This window comes from Camelus bactrianus, chromosome 6 (assembly GCF_048773025.1).
Source record: "Camelus bactrianus isolate YW-2024 breed Bactrian camel chromosome 6, ASM4877302v1, whole genome shotgun sequence".
NCBI lineage: Eukaryota > Metazoa > Chordata > Mammalia > Artiodactyla > Camelidae > Camelus > Camelus bactrianus.
In genome coordinates this window covers 30177424-30196574 of record NC_133544.1, presented here as the reverse complement: position 1 = coordinate 30196574, position 19151 = coordinate 30177424, and the positions used below count along the sequence as shown (strand labels likewise).

The 19151-nt window shown below is 41.5% G+C and overlaps 1 protein-coding gene across 1 annotated transcript; it reads right to left on the bottom strand.

The window, feature by feature from the left end:
- Positions 1-1391: 1391 nt before the first annotated feature.
- On the bottom strand, positions 1392-17260 carry LOC105074698 (retinol dehydrogenase 11). The gene is made up of 7 exons (XM_010962298.3): positions 16863-17260; positions 14277-14395; positions 13772-13927; positions 12653-12757; positions 11853-12062; positions 8277-8466; positions 1392-3262 (listed from the first exon to the last, which is right to left on the bottom strand). The coding sequence occupies exons 1-7, from the start codon at positions 17180-17182 to the stop codon at positions 3160-3162; spliced, it is 1203 nt and encodes a 400-aa protein (XP_010960600.2). The 5' UTR covers positions 17183-17260; the 3' UTR covers positions 1392-3159.
- Positions 17261-19151: the final 1891 nt, after the last annotated feature.

The window sequence follows — 19151 nt, the reverse complement described above, 5'->3', positions numbered from 1 at the left end:
GAAATACCCAATCCGGGATTGGGGAGAGCGCCACAGCGGAAGGGAGTGTGGGGACCCGCGGACCGGGCGGCCCGGCAGCCTCTCTCCCGGGCCCGCCTTCCGGCGAGAGCGGACGCTGCAGTGCATGCTGGGGGCTGTAGTCCGGCGCGGAAGACGTTCCGACTCGGAAGTCACGCATTACTGGTGGCGGCGGTTCGGCTGTCGCTGCGGCCGCTGGCTTGACACTGACGCGCGGTCGTTTGAAATTAGTAGGCGCCAGGTAGTCATCATTACTGTCATCGCACTGTTTGGCCACCCTGACTTCCTCAGTTCACGTTCTGGCTGTTAGTTTTCATTCCTTGAAAGATACCCAGGCCAGGTTCCTGCCTGCGCTCGAGCACTTTTACTGGGTAATCAAGTGGCCAGCTCTCATGCTTTCAGGAGTGGTCCCGGGCAGTGTGACCCCCGACATACGCAGTCAGCCTCTAGCGGCCCGGCTCGCCTAGTGCATTTATTCACTCAACAGGTATCTGTCAATTTAAGCGTAGTCACTGTGCAGGGATCTGGGCAGGATTTGGTGATTTGTATCTCCAGGACTCTTAAATTTATTAGGCTGAGCTCACTGACCAATGATTCAACAAACTTCTGTTGAGTTCCTAATATTCATTGAGCATAGAGAGACAGCAAAGTCTGCGGTTGTTAGTTGCAGTGTACTGTGATAAGTCCCATAGCGTGTTATAGAAAGCGTAGGTACAAAAAGGAGAGGTAACATATAGAAAACAAACTAATGGTTGCCCGGGGCGCGGGGGGGAAGAGGGTGTGGGGAGGGATAAATTGGGAGTTTGGGATTTGTAGACACTAACTACTATATATAAAATAGATAAACAACAAGGTCCTACTGTATAGCACAGGGAACTGTATTCAGCACCTTGTAATGGCCTATAGTGAAAAAGAACATGAAAAGGAATGAATTACTATGTTGTACACCAGGAATTAACACAACATTGTAAATCGACTATACTTCAATTTAAAAAAAAAGAATCAAATCAATATAAAAATAAACAGTGGAATATGTTGTGTAAAAGAAAAAAAAAGATGAGAGGTAACAAATAGGCTGGGATGGAAAAAGTGATCTTTGAACAGCATCATAGAAGATTAGTAGAAAATGGGTGGATTAATAATCAAATTATCACACAATTGAAGCTAATGGCATTTGAATTGAAACTGTACCACGGCTAGACTAGACTCTGGAACAAATTATCCTCAGAATGAGAAATGGTTGGGTAACCATAATAACGGGAAGTATTTTCTTCTTTTGACTCTAATATAAGCTTTCATTTAATTGTTTTCTTCTGTTGACGCAAATTAAATTTGTTTAATTCTTAAAGTTTGTATTCTGGTAAATAAAAACATAATCAATAATCAATTTTTATTTGTCATTGACAATTCAGTATAAATTAAGTAAAATATTAATTCAGTTCTACACTAGTATCAAAAGTTTTCCAATTTTTTCATAAAATGACCATGTCTGTATAGTTTACTTGTCCAAACAAGTTCAACAAAAAGATTATTTACAAATATAAGACTGTGGTCCTACAACTCTTGAAACTCCCACCAAAGTGAACATATAATTGTCAGTCTAGGAAAATCACAAACTCTATCAGAAAAATACTCTCCAAACAAGTGATGAACATTGCCAATTCCTGACTTCCTTTGGCAGTATTACCTTTGATAAAAGTTCTCCAAATAAAATGTAGATTTCTAGCCAATACAGTAGACATTTTAATCTTGTCAAGATAATGTAAGGTAATGCCCTGAAAGATTTTTAAATTGACTAATTACCAGTACCAGTCCTTAAGAAATTTTGCTGAATAAAGAATTGGGGTTTTGTTCTTCCTGACAGGTTGATTTGTGCTTGTTCAGATAGTGCCTTACCAATCTTGTCTGAACTCAGGTGCTCACCCTTAATTCTTCTATTGCTGAATTTTACCATCTTTAGCTTTTTTTTCTTAAGTTTTTAAATCCTTAACTAGTCCCTTCATTGCCATTGCCTGAATTATCTTCTAGGATTCTTCTCTTTTTTGGACTTCTTCCCTGCTACCCATATGCTTCGTGATGGGTAGTAATCAGCATATACAGAGTTCACTTCCCTCTGCGGTTCCACCTATTTGTATAAAAGACTGAATGACACTGGTTTGCTTTGTCTCTGATCAGTTTCCTGCACTAGGGTCCAGTTTAATACTGTTCCTTTGTGGCTATTTTCAATACTCACAACTGCATAAATACACAAGAACACATACAAAGATATACTCAGGGACAATCACCAAATAGCCTTTCCCTTCTCCTGTTTTTCTAAGAGAAACTAAGGCACAAAAAGGAGGCCTCCATGGGTCTGGGGTCAGTAACTGAAGTCAGGTGGCCTATCTTCTTAAACTGTTTTTCACTACCCTCTTGCTGGTTTGAGAAATAGCAGGAAAATGAATGTCGGCTTAAGTTTGATTTTTATTTCTGGTTCCTCCCATTTTCTGCCATCCCCTAAACTCCACCAGCTTCTTAGAAAAGGAGGCTCTTCTATGGTCTAGGCATGAGAAAATGTCTTAACAGCAGTGGCTTTAGGTTGTCAGAGATAAAGCCATGCCACAATCCAGATTCAGTTAAGAGTTTCCTGGAAGAATCCAGATATTGGTGCCATAAGACTTTTCTTAAGAGATGAAGGACAACCCTGCTCTTGAGCCAAGCCACTGTGACTCCTGGAGTTTATCTCAGGCTGCAGTATGGCCCCCTTGAAAGTTGTTTGGTTGGGAGGAACTACATTGTGGACAAAGAGGATAGAAATTAATCCAAATTGCCATAAATCAACCCTGCCATAGCTTCGGTTCTACTAGGTAGTAGGTTTCAGGAAGAAAATAGGAGCCTGGAGGTCATATGGGGGTCTACTCATCCTATATTATCTCTAGTAACTCTGGCAGTAACAGGAGCAAAATAAATCTGGACAAATGCAAGGCATTTAGATGAATCTGGCAGTGTACGCTGGGCTTTTATCAGACATCAAGCAGGCAAGTTTGGAAGATTTGTTTTCTTTGTGCTCAAGGTTTTGACCATCCAGAAGGAGAATCATTTTAGCAGGGAATACTGAGTAGTCTGCTGCAAGCTTCTCTTGAGTCCAACTGCCATCATCTGTCAATCCATAGGGATGCCTAGCAGGTCACAGCTGACATCCCACAGCCGCCTTGCTACTGTCTCATTACGAGCCTGGGCAGAGACCCATGCCACATGGCAGTCACTGGAAGGGAAAAAGAGAGGCTTAAAGCACAGCGTTAGGAATGGAGTCTGCTCTCTGCCTGCCGATAAAGAACACAACATAAATACAACCCAGGGATGACATGTGTTCTGGGCACTTCACAGGACCAGTGTTTGTCCTATCTCATCATTCTCCAATCTTTACCCCAGGGGAAAATGTAATTACCATTTTAGAGCTCACTAGACCATCTCTGAGCAGGATGATTTGTTTGAGATATAATGTATATCATTTAGTCTTATTTATAGTCCCCTTTGCATGTATATATTTAACTGTAATATCAGTGCCTGTCTGACACCTGTCTATGTCCATCTTGTTTAAATATGTCTCTAAGGTCCACTCTATAGGACCTTGTACACTGTCGTGTAGTTGGGATACTGCTATTTACACTGGTCATAGATGTTTGGAATGATTTAAAAAATATGTCTTATTTCTGGTCTACCTGCAGTTATAACTGTCTTTAAATTCAAAAAAGAAGTAAAGCCAGCTTCATAACCAACAAAAGAAGGAAAAGATGATAGCAGAAAAGAAATGGTAAAAACAAGGTACCACATGTTTTATATACCTTGTCTTCATTGTTGTAATTCCAATTATTTTAAGTTCCCATTAAATGCAGGAGGGCTATCCCAACTCTTTACCACCCAGAAAAGTTTCTCAAGGATAATTCTTTTACTCATTTTTTGGTAGTCTCTGCATCTAGTACACAGCAGGTGTTCAATGAAGGTTTTTTTTGTTTGTTTTTTTAATGATTGAGTAAAGGGATCACAATCTTTGAAGTCACATGAGAAGCAATTTTTATAACTAGACTAGTTCTAGAAAACTGCTTCATGGACCATCTAAACAAATTCTGAAGGTAAAAGGGAGAGTTGACAAGTCTGAAATAACCACATGAAGCAAGCTCCTCACACTATGTCCATTATATCAGTGCTACTCAAACTGTGGGCCGTGGACCAGCAGCAGGAGCATCCTCTGGGAACTTATTAGAAATGCCAATTCTCAGTCCTCACCCCAGACCTGATGAATCAAAATCTTTGGGGTTGAGGCCCAGGAATCCGTTTTCAATCAGTTCCCTAGATGGTTCTTAAACACATACAAGTTTGAAAAAAAAAAACCCTCAAAGATACCTTTGCATTTAATAAATAAGCCTTATAAATGTAGTACTTCTGTTTAAGGGAACTCACCAACACAGCCAGCACAACCTGCCATTTCTGAGTGAAGAGACCATCACTGAGGACCAAGGAGCTCTGTCTGACCCTCTGGAAATGACTTGGCTTCAGTAAGCCTTTGCAGCATCCACTGTGTTATGCCTTAAATTCTTCATAAGTTTATGGTGAACAGCAAATGACACAGAGGACATGAAAGTGCCTTTTAAGCTAACAAATGCTATAAAAATTATTCAAATACAAAATTCAAATACTACATACAGCAAGAGCTACTTCAGTGTGCTTATGGCATCAGCACAGTCGTGATGCGGACATTTCCAGTGGGTTCTTGGTAAGTACTAGTCAGTATAGGTGAAAGATTGACCAATTTCAAAACTTACCACAAAGCTACAGTCATCAAATTAGTATTATATTGGCATAAGGATAGACACATATGAATGGAATAGAATGAAAAGTGCAGAAGTAAACCCTCGTATTTACGGTCAACTGATTTTTGATAAGACCACTACTATGGACTGATTCATGTCCCCTCAAATCCATATGTTGAAGCTCTAACCCCCACATGACTCTATTTGGAGATAGGGCCTTTGAGGAGGTATTTAAAGTTAAAAGAGGTCATAAGGGTGGGGCCTTAATCCAATAGGACTAGTGTCCTTACTAAGAGGAAGAGATGCCAGGACTATATGCACACAGAGGAAAGGCCATGTGAGGACACAGCAAGAAGGCAGCCAGCTACAAGACAGGAAGAGAGGCCTCACCAGAAACCAACCCAGCCAGCACCTTGATCTTGAACTACCAGCCTCCAGAACTGTGAGGAAATAAATTTCTGTTGTTTAAGCCATCTAGTTTGTGGTATTCTGTTATGGTAGCCCAAGGTGGACTAATACAGCTGTTAAGACAATTCAGATAAGAAAAGAATCATCTTTTCAACAAAGGTTCTGGGACAATTGGATTTCCACATGCAAGAGAATGAAGCTGGAACCCTACCTCATACCATATACAAAAATTGACCAAAATGGATCATACACCTAAACTAAACGTTAAAACTATAAAACTGTTAAAAGAAAGCAGTAATAAATCTTTGTGACCTTGGGTTAGGCAATAGTTTCTAGGATATGACACCAAAAGCACAAGTGATGAAAGAAAAAATAAAAGTAGACTTCCTTAAAATTAAAAATTTCTGTGCATGAAGAAAGTGAAAAAACAAACCAACAGAATGGGAGAAAATATTTGCAAATCATATATCTGATAAGGAACTTGTATCTAGGTTATATAAAGAACTGTTACAACTAAACAATAAAAAGATGGAAATCCAATTTAAAAATAGGCAAAGGATTTGAATAGACATTGCTCCAACAAAGATACCTCCAGTGGACAATAAGCACATGAAAACATACTCAACATCCTTAGCAGGAAATTGCAAATGAGAACCACAGTGACATACTACTTTATCCTTACTCAGATAGCTAGTATCAAAAGGACAGACAGACAATAACAAGTGTTAACAAAGATGTGGAAAAATTGGAAGCCTCATATACTGCTTGTGGCAATGTAAAATGGTGCAGCCACTTTGGAAAACAATCTGGTAATTCCTCAACAGCTAAAATGGAGTTAATATATGACCCATGTTCCAGTGAAATTCCACTTCTGGGTATATACCCTAGAGAAATGTTCATACAAACTTTGTACGTGAATGTTCACAGCAGCATTATTCAAATAACCAAAAAGTGGAAACAATCCAAATGCCCATCAACTGACAAATGGATAAAGAAACATGATATAACCATAAAACGAGATATTTGGCAATAAAAAGGAATGAAGTATTGATATATACTTTGGCATGAATGAACCTTTAACACATTATGCTAAGTGAAATAATACAGTCACAAAAGGCCATATATTATCTAATTCCACTTACATAGGCAAATCCATAAAGACAAAAAGTAGATCAGTAGTTTGGGGCAGAAAAGCACCATCAGTGCAAAGGTCCTATGGCTTCAATAAAGACAGACTTTTATGCTCATGTCTTGACAGTGGCCTAGGTGGTTGCTGTTGGATCTTCAAAATGCCTAAAATTAAGAATCCATGGCACTGGAAAGGCTTTTCAAAAGTCAACTTAACAATTATGGATTTGAGGTTGACTTTATTTAAATCACTAAGACAAAACCAAGAAAAAGCGTTATTTCTTTTCTTAAAATTTCCAGGGAAAAAGAATTCAGTCACTCTTGGAAAATCATCCCAGTGTACTAAACTAAATAATCTATCTTCTTGCACTCAGACCCACATTTCCAACTATCTACTACACAATTCTACTCATATTTCTTATGAATAACACACTCAACATGTACAAGAGCCACGTTTACTAGATAGTGGGCAATTGTCATTCTTTGGTTGAACGTCCATTCCACATTCTTTTGGCAATAGCTACCTGATTTCTTTCTATGGAATTGCCTATTTCTCTTGGCTAAAGCTTGAAGAGCCTGTTAATCAAGTGCCTGCCTGTCCTCCAGTAGCCAAGGGAGTGGGGGTGAGGGGATAGAGGTGGGAATCAGGCAGAAAGGAGATCCAGTTGTCTTCTGCCTGGACAGTGGATGGTGAGGAACAAAACAGACTGAAGGTAGTTGACGTTCACTCTAGCTGCAGTGTTTTGGCCCGCTGACTGGCCATTCTGACTGTTCTAAACCTGGCTCTTCAGTCTTCCCTTTGGACCTAGGAGTACCCTCATATTTCAATAAATTCTTCTCTTAAGTTAGCCAGAGTCCATTTCCACTGCTTTAGAATCAAAGAACCCTAAGTTATACACATTATTTATCCACACCTGCTGTCTCAGTTAATGTCACCATCAGTCTCCTAATAAGTCAGGCTTGAACCCAGGTCACCAAATCTTCCTTTATTCCCTCACTCAGTTGGTCATCAAGTGGTAAAAATTCTGCCTTTTCAGGGCCTTTCTCACTTAAAACATTCTCTTCATTCCAACTGTCATTACCCTAAATCAGAAGCTCATTATCTCTCATTTGGGGTACTTATTCATTCATCTAACAAAGTCACCAAGGATGTTTTTCTAAAGCACAGACCAGATCGTGTCTCTCTCTGCTGAAACAACTCTGGGGCTCCTCTCTAAGTCTAGCATTATAGGCCTTTCACGATCTGACTGTCTACCTTTCATTTCAATCTTAATTTATTTATAGCCCTTCCTCTAAAATTTTGGGTTATTTCTATAATATCTTGAAGATGGAGGTAAAACATGTTAAAATTTTGATCTTATGTGATATCTAAGATTTTCTTCAAAAAAATATGGGAAGGGGTGGTGGATGAGGATGGGGCAGGACTGGCCATGGATTTAATGGTTATTGAGGCTGATTATGGGTATATGGGGATTCAACATGTTATTTTGTCTACTCCTGTGTACATTCAAACTCCCTACAATAAAAAGTTTAAAAAGTCTTCACTTACTCGAGAATGAGGTCCATTGATACTATTTTAGTCCTGAAGGCAACAGAGAAATACAGATTCAAATTCTTTTTAACGTGAAAAATAGAACTAGGAGTCCAAAAAGGAACAAAGAAAGCTAGACTGACATAAAATGTAGGAAGAAAAGGAACAGCCACAAAGCAGAATCATCTGTATAAGACAGCATAAATAAAATCAAACCTAGCAGTTACCCCCAAAAATGTGAATGGTCAAATTTCCCTATTAAAAGATAAAACTCCTAGAATCCAGAGACAAAAGCTATGTTGGACAATGTATTTTTTTTAAAGGGTATGGTACACCAGACAAATCCATATTATTTCCTGTGAGCAATAAAATTCCATCTTCAAAAACAGATATACTCATACCTGAAGTGGTTTCCATTTAGAATCTCAAGACCTTCCGTTAAGGCACAGTAGAGGCTGGTCTGGGCTCCTTGCTGAGGGGTCTTGAAGAAGAAGGAGAAAAGCAGCCAAAAAAATCTCATGACGGATGAGTGCCGAACCAAGTCAGAGTTGACTGTGCCAGGGTGTACAGAGTACGCTGTAACGCCAGAGCCTGGTGTAGGGGTGTCATACAGAGGGGAAGACAGGATTGATGTTGTCAAATGGCCAAAGAGAGCAGAGGACATGAATAAACATTTGCCCCACGTGGACTCCCTTCCCACAATGCTATCACAAGCACTCCTCACAGAAATTTATACCTCCATATCACAGATTAAGATTAAGGCTCAGAGAGGTTATTAACTGTTAGGAAGCAGCAGAGCCAGGACTTGACCACTTGGAAGCACTTGACATTGTTGACCACTAACTTCCTAAGACTGACTTTTCATTGGCTTCCATGATCATACCTCTTCTAGTTTTTATAAACTTTCTGGATGCTTCCTCCAGTTTCCTGGACCAGTTTAACATCTTCTACTCAAACTTTAAATGTTGGAGTTCTCATGGCTCACTAAACTCACTCTATAACTTTATAGCACTCACATTTTTTACCTATGGTCCAAACTGCTAATTTTAACTCTTGACTGACTATAAAAGGCAGTATAAAGTGGTGGTTAAGGGTATGGACTTTGCAGCAGAGTGCCCAGTTTCAAATTCCAGCTTTACGACTCAGAAGATATGTGACCTTGGGCAAGTTCTTGATGCTGTGACTCAATTTCCTCAGCTGTAAAATGGAAAATGTGATTCAATTTCCTCATCTCTCATAATACCTGCACCTCACAGAGTTGTTCTGAGAATTAAATGAGTTCATATGTAAAAGAGTTTAGAATAGTGCCTGGTGCATGGTAAATGCTAAATGACACTTATGCATATGCTATTTCAGGTCCCTAATTCTCTTAGAAATCTTGGGGTCAGAAAATTTTCCAAGTTGTTTTGATTTCACAAAGGCAATACAATACATACATAGACAGTACATAGATATATGTATCTTCCTACATTTTCTAGGGCAGTCTGATTTTCTTTGTTCCTTTTTGGACTCCTAGTTCTATTTTTTTCACATTTAAAATAGTGTCCATTATCTGTTCTCCCTAGTACAGGTGAGGTCTTGCTGCCAAATGGGTTTTGGTGTAAAGCTTATGAAAAAATCTGAACTTTCAGGCCTTTGTAGAGTTCACAACTGCAGATAGAGGACTGTGGACCTGTGTTACTTTCTACTTGACATCTACTCTAGATGACCCAGAGTAATGCAGACTCAGAGGTCCAAAACTGACTTCATGTATTTAAGGCCAAGCCTGATTCTTGCAGTGTTCCCTGCCCTTTCAACCACGCAGGCACAAGGGACCAGTTCTTAAGGATTTCCCACATCACCATGCACCTCCAATCAATAAGCCCTGAATATCTCTCAGGAGTGTCCACTACCCTCCACCTCCACCATCCTACTCCAAGCTAGCCTCACTTCCTGTCTCAACCACAGAAATCACCTGCTGTATCTACCCTTGCCCTCATTTTTATTTTGGGGGTTTGTTTGTTTGGGGGGAAGGTAATTAGGTTTACTTATTTATTTATTTTTAGAGGAGGTACTGGGGATTGAACCCAGGACCTTGTGTATGTTAGGCATGCGTTCTACACTTGAGCTATACCCTCCCTCACTGCCCTCGTTTTTAAGAAGTTTTCATTTGAAAGATTTCCCATTGCTCTTAGAATAACCACTAAAATCCTTATCGTGGCCTCTCTGGATTTCACCTCTACCTAGCTTACCAGTCTCAGCTCAGACTGCTTTTCCTCTCGTTTTCTACATTCTAACTATGATGGCTTTACTTCTCAGACTGAGCCCAGACCTTCATGAATTCTCTTCTGCCTGGAATGTTCCTCAGCCCCTTCAGCTGCCTCACTGCACCCACACTGTAACCCATTTAATTTCTAATCATCCTGCAAGGGCTCAGTTTGCAACTCACTCCCCCAGAAAAGTCTTCCCTGATCCCTCAGACTGAAAAAGGTTTCCCCCACCACCCCCGCCAATCCATTATAGGTCCTTGTAATTCCATTTTAGAGCATTTATCACAATTATAATTAAACAATAACAACGAAAAGGAAGCTATTTAGATGTTGTTAAGGAAATGAATAAATAAACTAAGGCACATCTATACTATGAAACACAATGCAGGAACAAAAAGAATGGGATAAATCTCTATGTACTACATGGAAAGATCTCTAAGATATTGTGTTGGATTTTAAGTTCCTGATGTATGATACATACATATGTAAACACACAAGAAAATGACTGAAAAGGTGCACATCATGCACATCAAGTTGCTGACAGTGGTTTCTTAAGAGGAGAAAAGTAGGAGGGGAGAGAGAGAGAGTAAGTAAGGTTTGTTTTTTTTCACCTTTAACTCTTTATATTTCTACATTATTTGAACTTTTACAATGAGAATTTGTATAAATACCTGTTAATCATCTCTCCCCTCCGTTGGACATGAACCACTCCACCCCCAATGCCCTAATTCAGTGTACAGAATAGCATGGGCACTGAATACATGGCTGTTGAGTGGTTGAATGGATGACTCTTCCATCATGCCCAGGTTTCTTCCATTGTACCACAGCTATTTCCCTCCTAATCCTCACTCCTATCGGGTTTCCTTCCTCATGTATCCTCTGCTTTTATCTGATCCTCACAGCTGGGCCCATCTCTCCACCTCCGGGCCACCCTAGCTTCCTGACCAACCCTTTGGATAGTTTTCAACATGAAGTTACCCTGATCCATCCCAAGCTGATAAATAAAGGATATTATGCCCTGGGCAGACTCTCCTCTCCATCTCACAGCTGTCCACATGGTTTGATGATCCTATTCCAACACTAGGGCTCCTGTGTCTGATTCCTTTAGCCTGAATTCTGCCTGCCTCAACTCCTAAGTAACTCTAACTGGCCACCTTGGATTTCCTTTCTCCTTATTGGAAATCCAGAGTAAACCATGCTAAGGACCTCTGTGTATTTGCACCTGGAGACTCCCCTCCTCAAGCTTACATTTTCCTCTTATTTGACCCTCTGTTGTTAGAGAGACACTCCCCCCACCCCACAGTCCCAGCACCTATTTTATCCTAATGGTTGTAGCCAGTTTTGGTCCCTCCCTTCTATCTAGTTTCACTACAAGTCAAAATCCTTGACTTGCTCATGAGGCCTGAATTGATCATGACAATAACAACCTGTGAAGCAGTCCCATTTTCCCTGTTAGGAAATAAGTCTTGAAAAGTTAAGCAACTTGCTGCAGATCATAAAGCTAGCAAGTGCCAAAGCCAAGCCTTCAGACTCAAAGTCAGGACTTCCCATCTCCTGCCAGCCACCTCCAGTAGTCAGCTGTGGGCTGCTTACTAAAACTATACCCAGGTGGAGCCATGGAAGCAGGTCCTGTCCGGGAGATCGGCTCCAGAAAACAGTTCCTATTCCCGTGGCTTTTAGCTACTTCCCATTGACTCATGTCTCCACATTCATTTCTTCAAAGCCTACCTTTTAGTCTCCGGGCCAGTTCCTTGGTAAAGAGAATGTTGGCTAACTTGCTGTGACAGTACGCCAGACCTGCATTGTAGAATTTCTCACCCTGCAGGTTATGGAAGTGGATCCTTCCCAGGTGATGTGCTAAGGAAGACACATTCACTACCCTTGATGGGGCTGATTCCTTCAGCTTCTCTAGCAGCAGATGGGTCAGGAGGAAGTGACCTATGAGAAAAACTAGAATTAACAGAGTTCAAGGCCAATGGGGAGTTGAAGGGAGTAGCAGTGAGCAGGGCTCAGATATAGGAGACAGAGAATTCAAGAATAAGACTTTTTGCCTCATTAATTATCAACTATAGAACAAGTTCAGTGAGGGTTTAGGGAAATGGAAACAGCCAAAGACATGAGACATCCTTCTATGAGGTTGGTCTGGAGTATGTGAACATGACTATGAAGTCCTGTCTTATTCCAACTTTGATCAGTATCACTCTTTAAGAGTGGATAGCCTCTACTTGATGCTGCCCACAAGGATCACTATAAAGAAAGCAACCAAGTCCACAGTCCAATGAGGTTGTTCAAAAATATACTAATGTAAATTGAATCTGAAGCACAGATTAAAATGTGGGAGGAAACTTGAGCAAGGCTCAAGTTTAGTCCTGAGCTTTCAGGCAGGACCATACTATTTATTATACACTTACGGTCTATTATGGCCCAAAAGTCCAATCACACCACCAAGAAGGCTCATTATGACCCCTAAGTTTTCCAAGGAGAACTTCAGGTTCCCTCTAACTTTGCAGTGGGACTAGATTTCTTACCTAAATGGTTGACTCCCATGTGCATCTCAAAGCCATCTGCTGTCTTGGAGTAGGGACACATCATCACTCCTGCATTGTTGATCAAAATGTGGAGATGCTTTTCCTCTGCAGGGAAGAGGAGATGGAATGTGAAAGTGACCAGCCACAGCTGTTACATCTTAAAAATCGACCCCACACCCAGGCTTTGAAAACGGGCTGCATATTTGCAGTCTTTCCTCCATTTTCCAAGCTACTTACTGTTTTTGGCAAGGGTTCTGTGCAACTCTCCCAACAGAAAGACTTCCCAAGCTGAATGGAAAATTCCAAAGCAAGAGAATAAAGGATGTTCTGTATGCCCCGCTGCCACTACAATTCAGGCCCCTAAAGAAATAAAGGTTTCGCCTCTTTGATGCATCTGCCAACTCTCTCTCATGGTTTATTTCCTCATGTGGTCTGTAATTTCTGACTAAAAGTGTGTATCAGTGGAAGCTGTTTTCCTTGGGAGGCCTAGATCCCTGGGCTATGAGGGAATATGCCTACAGCGTGCTCTTGGATTTGCTTTTGATGTGATACTACAGGTTTTTGTGTTAATTTCTCAGCTCAAGATTCTTGCGCCATTCAGTGGTGTGAATGAATTTCCTTCCATAGATGATGCCAGCTTGAAGCTCTAATGTCTTGCAGATGACTCTTTATCCACGTCCTGAAGAGATGATAAACTTCTTTGTCATGTCCCTGAGCTGATGGCTTGGGTTTTTTCTTTTTTTTTTAAGCCCCTGTACCATGGACCAGATGGCTTTTTCTGAGTCTCAACTTTATGTGGAACCTCAGATATAGCAACCTAGCTCTCAACAGCCTGAGGCCTCATCACCTATCCCTGTGTGGGTATTTGGACTCCAGATTTTAAAGCCCATATTGAGTTCTGGTACAACTGTGAGACTTTTGGCTTTAGTTCTTATGCCCTGCTATGACTTTTTGAATTCTCTTTTTGTTTCCACCTCTTGAGGATTTCCCTTTGTTACTGATGAGTTCAGCTATGAATCAGAAGTTTTGGGTTATATTTTGTCTAGCATTTCTGTGTGTCAGAGAAATCTTTTCATTTTGGCTAAGACTGCCAAACATAGTCTCCAGTTCTACACTTACCCGCTAGGAAGCCCTCAGCAAAGGTTCGAATAGATTTCGTATCAGCCAAGTCCAGTTTCCGCGCCAATACCTCTTGGTTCCCTGTCATGGTCTGGATCTCTCTGGCCACCAATTCCCCCTTTTGCACATCCCGACAAGCTAAATATACACGGGCTCCTGTCAAACAATGTATAAAAGATACAAGCTGTCAGCTCTGCTTTTGAGTGAGCATCATAGACCAACTACAGCTGTTAAGTATTATTTTCTACTGTTTTCTTAAAGAAAGGAGTTTTACTCCCACTTCACGACAGAGGTATCTGATACACAAATCAGGAAAAATAAATAAATCAATAATATTCATTAAGTGCCCATGATATGTAGACCACTGTACTAGTATCAGACCGGCAAATCAGTGTGGCCCCTGAAATGTTCTTGAATTCCAAGACTGGGAGGAAATAATTAGAATGGTCATCACTGTGAGGGGTAAAGGCAGTAGCAGGAGGGAATTAGAAGCTGATGAACTTGCCTCTTTTAGCCAGCTCTTTGGCTGTCTCCTTCCCGACGCCTGTGTTGGCTCCAGTGACCACAGCTACCTTCCCAGGAAGCTGGACGGTTGATGTACACACCCCGCTGGACAGCATTTTCCTGCAGACAGAGAAGAGCTCATCAGTTCTTCATTCTCCTTCACTCTCAGCCAGAGGTTCCTGCAACACTCCCATGTCTGTAGATCTCAAGGCTGAGGGTTGCTTTGGTTCCCTCTACTGCTGTACTTTTATAGATTTAGGTTGAAGGAAAGAAAACAAACATTTTCTGTTCTTGCTTAAAGTTTTCTTGTTCGAACTTTTCTGCTCTTGCTTGAGGGCAGAAGGGAGTCTATTATAAGGGCAAACCTTAGAGCTGCTCCCTGCAGTACAAAAACTGGATGAATATTTGTTTAGCCAGGCTCCTGGCCTTGGGTTGAGCTCCTCCTTAGGCTTAGGAAGTCATAGGACTCAGTCTAGAAAAAGACAGAACTGGTCCACTTATGTTAATCTGTCCATAACTGGCACTTTAAGACCTTGATAAAATAGCTAACCCAACACAAAAAGTTAAAATTACGAAAGTTTGTCAATCTGGGGCAAAACAAACAGGAAAAAACCACAAACAGTTACATACATACATGCAGTTAAAAATAAGACAAAGAAAAGATATAAATAAATATAAAGGGGAGCTGAGATCCAAGTCCTGGTTAACTAATTTGAATCTTCCCTAAGCACTATCTATTCTGTTTCTCCAAAGGAATGAATGCACAAACAAGGGTCAGTAGGATTTAGATTGTTCTTTTCTCTACAAATCTTGGGACTCAATTTAAAAGAATCAGTTGAGGGGGGAGGGATAAATTAGGAGCTTGGTATTAACAGATATACATTATTATATATAAAATACACAACAAGGATCTACTATATAGCACAGGGAGCTATATTCAATTTCTTGTAATAGCATAATGGAAAAGAATCTAAATATATATATATATATGTATATGTATAACAGAATCACTTTGCTGTACACCTGAAACTAACATTGTAAATCAACTACACTTCAATAAAAAATAAAATTGAAAAAAAAACAAAAGAATCAGTTGACAAGGAGATGAATTTTTAAAGAACATTTAAGCCATTTTCATTGAATTTGGAATTGCAAAGTACACACTTCGAGCCACCAAAGTTCCTGCTTATAACAAACAGACCAGTAAGAAAGCAAACTGACTCAAGGTGCTCACGAACCATATTCCTTCTCAGAACAAGCCTCCCTGCTCAATTTCCCACATCTGTTCAGCTTTAGGTCCAGAAGCTACAACATATCAAGACCTCTACCCAGCTCCTCCTTCTTAACCAGCAGGAAGGAAAGAGACAATCCATTACTAAAGTCCACCTCTGGTCTAGCTCCCATGAACTAGCTAGGTGGTTGGGAATATGACCCTTGGAGAATAACCTTCCTTAGAAAAATCTCTTTGAGGTATGAGCTCTATTTTCAGTTCAGGTTCAGCTTCTCACTGTGATTCTATATGAATAAGAGGATCTTGTGGCAGAAAGAGATAAAAAGCAGCGTTTTCATCCCAATATGGGCACCCACATGTGCCTAGAGGTGGGAGCACTGGGTGTTCACGGGGGAGGAAAAAAACAACTGGACGAGGAGCACGAGGCAAGTGGGGAGGAAAGAAGAGGTGAATATGGTAACAAACGGCAGTGTGATTTAGCGGGCCTTCCAGGTACAATCCGACAGTGATAGCGTCCTCCTACTCCGCTTCCATCACCACCCAGGGAAGGAGTGTGTCTCTTCAGTCACTGGTCCACCGTCACTACTGGTGACTTACTCAGAACCAATCAGCAATCTGCCTCTTGTGCAGCTCACTGCGGATTCTCTGGGGCGCTCAGCGAGCCATTGGCTGATGTGTCACATGGTCAAGAGACCACGACCCTCACTCTCTCCACCCCGCCCCCAACCCCGAAGGCAGGATTCGGAGCCCCGGATAGCCCTACTACGAAGGCAGGATACAGCTCCAGATGAAACCTTTTCGTTTCTCTGCTTTACAACGTCTGCCCAGCGAAAGAGCAAATCTAACAGCAACAAGGGGGTGAGCTGAAGATATCACAATTCACATCGAGGGGAAGTTTCAAAAGGCAAAAAGTCAAGTCGCTCCATTGTACTTCAGAGGTTCGACGGAAGAAGCTAGATAGGTCTAGTTCAAGGCTTGGGAGCTAAGAGTAAAACGATCTTGAGGGCAACATCCCATTTTAGGATCTGAAGCCTCCAGAGATAAAAACTTGTGTTTGAAGTAGCCTTGCCCTCGGGGTCCCTGGAGCCAGAAAGGAGGGCTGCTTAGACGAAAAAAAGGGGCCAGGAGAAACAAAGCAAGGTGCTCCAGACTGCAGCCCCTTCGCACAGCCTGGGGTCTTCTGGTCTCGCCCTCCCCGCACCCAGGACAGCGAGTCCTCCTCCGACCAACCGAACTCCCCTACTTGGAGCCCCATAGTGGGGTTTCCTTCTTCCTTCTTTTGAAGAACAGGGCTTCGATAAGGATTAATGTCCCCCCCGAAGACTTCTCAAGAGATGGCAATACATTTGCACAGACCTGATTTGGGGTGCAGCGATGTACAGGAGAAAGGGAAGGAAGAGCAGGAGCAGGACCCCAATCATCTTGCAATGAGGCAGGTGAGGCTCGAGCTGAGCGAGATGCCCCAGCGGTGCTCGCGGACTAGCTTCTCTTCCAAGACACGCCCCAGTAAAGTACGACAGCGCGGGGAGTAGAGCCTTCTGGGAAATGTAGTCTAAAGCTGGGCATGGGCTAACAGGCAGTGAGCGTGCTCTTCCTGGATGCGGAGAGAAGTTGAATCTCGCACCAGATACGCAACAAATCCTCAACCAGCTAGGATCTAGGGCCTTTCGGATCATCCGACCAGCTCTCTCACAGCCCTTCTGGCCACCGTGAAATCTCCCAAGTCCTTTCTCTCCCGGTGCCCAAGTCCAGACCCTGGTTCAGTTTTCCCCAATCATGATTAGGCGGTTACCGCATAGTTTCTCCTGGAGGTCAAATATTGGCGTCAGAGAAATATTCTACGGCTGATTACCCAGGAGAGGAGCGGTTGGAGTCTGACAGTTGGAGGGGAGGGGGGAATCCTTCCTCTTTAGGAATTCCTTCCCCCAAAGGAACGGAAGCAATTGGTCCCTGAGGACATTATCAGGAGAGTTACTTCATTCTATCTATTTTGAATTATAACTAGCATAATTCTTAGTGTTTGAGTGTTAACTGATAATAGAATATAGTTTTCTTGATGACTTGGGTTAGTTATATTAACTCCCAGGGTAGCAATGAATTTCTCAGATTAGCACAGTTCGTTTTGCCTACTCATTAAAGTATTTAATCCTGTCTTGAATTAAGGCCATGGAAATTCTCTGGGAACAAGCAGATTCCCTGGTCAGTCACCCCTTCCAGCTCTGCCATCTGAGACCTATATCTGGTTTCCAGGGGGTGCGGGTGGGGAATATTTTAACAAAATATCTATCTGTGATTCCTGACTGCACACCGTAATGTGTTCTGTTCTTCTGGATATTCATTTCCATTTGAATGAAAGACACAGATCTCAATCTCAATTTGAACCAATATATTTTATAGCAATTGGAAAGGAGGGGATTTCATTCACACAATACAAATTTCTACTGATTAAACATTAGATTATCTAATCATCGGATTTTGTCACATGCTTATTATTGAGTTACTTGATACTTGAGTAGAGTTTTACACCTGTATTAAAAGCCATTCACAGGTTTTGTTCCTTATTCATTCACTTATTTTTTGGACAAATGTTTATGGTATTCCTATAACTTACTAGGCACTGTGCTGAGGTCCAGCAAGGAGCCAGGCAGAAATTACCTCTGCCATCTCAGAGTTTATGGCCTGTTGGGGACCACCTTAAACAACTGATCACTGTGAATTGGCTCTGATGGGCTGGACTGTCTGCTGTGGACAGTTTTCTTCTTCCTGCTGCTTAGTGAACACCCTCCTGTAGGAGATGTAGGCAAACATCTCTTCCAGTTTGGGGTAATTGATGACACATGACTGGGCGTGAGAGCTCTCCCTGTAGGCCAATCCTGACTCCGGTTTTACCTGGTTTCTTTAGTTAATTCCACAAACCTGATAACTGAAGACGGGTGAGAAGATGAGTCACTTAGAGAGGCTGTTACAGAAAGTAGAAGGGAGAGCCTTGAGGAGCACTCACATTATGGGACAGGTAGGGGCAGGTAAGCCTGAAAATGGACTGTGAAGAGAGGACAGAGAGGTTGGAGATGTATTAGACTGGGTCCAAGCAGGTTAGAGAAACCACACAGTAATTTGAACAGGGAAATTTTAATATGAAAAATTATTAACCATAACAGGGGATTGGAATAATGAAGAACTGGCTAGTATAGGGGTGATTAAACTATTCCTGTAAAGAAAAATAAATATTTTAGGCTTTGGGAGCCCTATGGTCTCTGTTGCAATTACTCAACTCTGCTGTTGTAGCATGAAAGGAGCCATAGACAGTATGTAAATGAACAAGCATGGCTGTGTTCCAATAAAACTTTTTTTACACAAGCAGGCAGTGGGCTAGATTTGGCCTGTGGGTCATGGTTTTCCAACCTGCGGGCTATTAAGAAGTAAAGAAATCTAAAGAGGATAAAATAAAAATATAATAGATACAATTTAAATTTTAGTAGCAGATATAATGTAAATAATACAACACACTGTAATATATAATAGCCACTACTTGGGGCTGAGGCAGAGCTCCAGGAAGAGATCTCTTCCACTCCCAGATTGAGGCCCAGACCCTCTGGAGAGGGACAGGTATAGCACACTGAATGGCAGAGAAGTTGCTATGGTGCT

Bases quoted from the DNA above. Each gene is read 5' to 3' on its own strand.
- LOC105074698 (XM_010962298.3), bottom strand. From the start codon at position 17,182: ATGATCCGAAAGGCCCTAGATCCTAGCTGGTTGAGGATTTGTTGCGTA. The intron at 8,467-11,852 runs GTAGGCTTTGAA...CCCCTACACCAG, and splicing joins ACTGGCCCGGAGACTAAAAG to GCTCTGGCGTTACAGCGTAC. The intron at 3,263-8,276 runs GTATGAGTATAT...TTTCCCTTCCAG, and splicing joins CTAAATGGAAACCACTTCAG to TGACTGCCATGTGGCATGGG.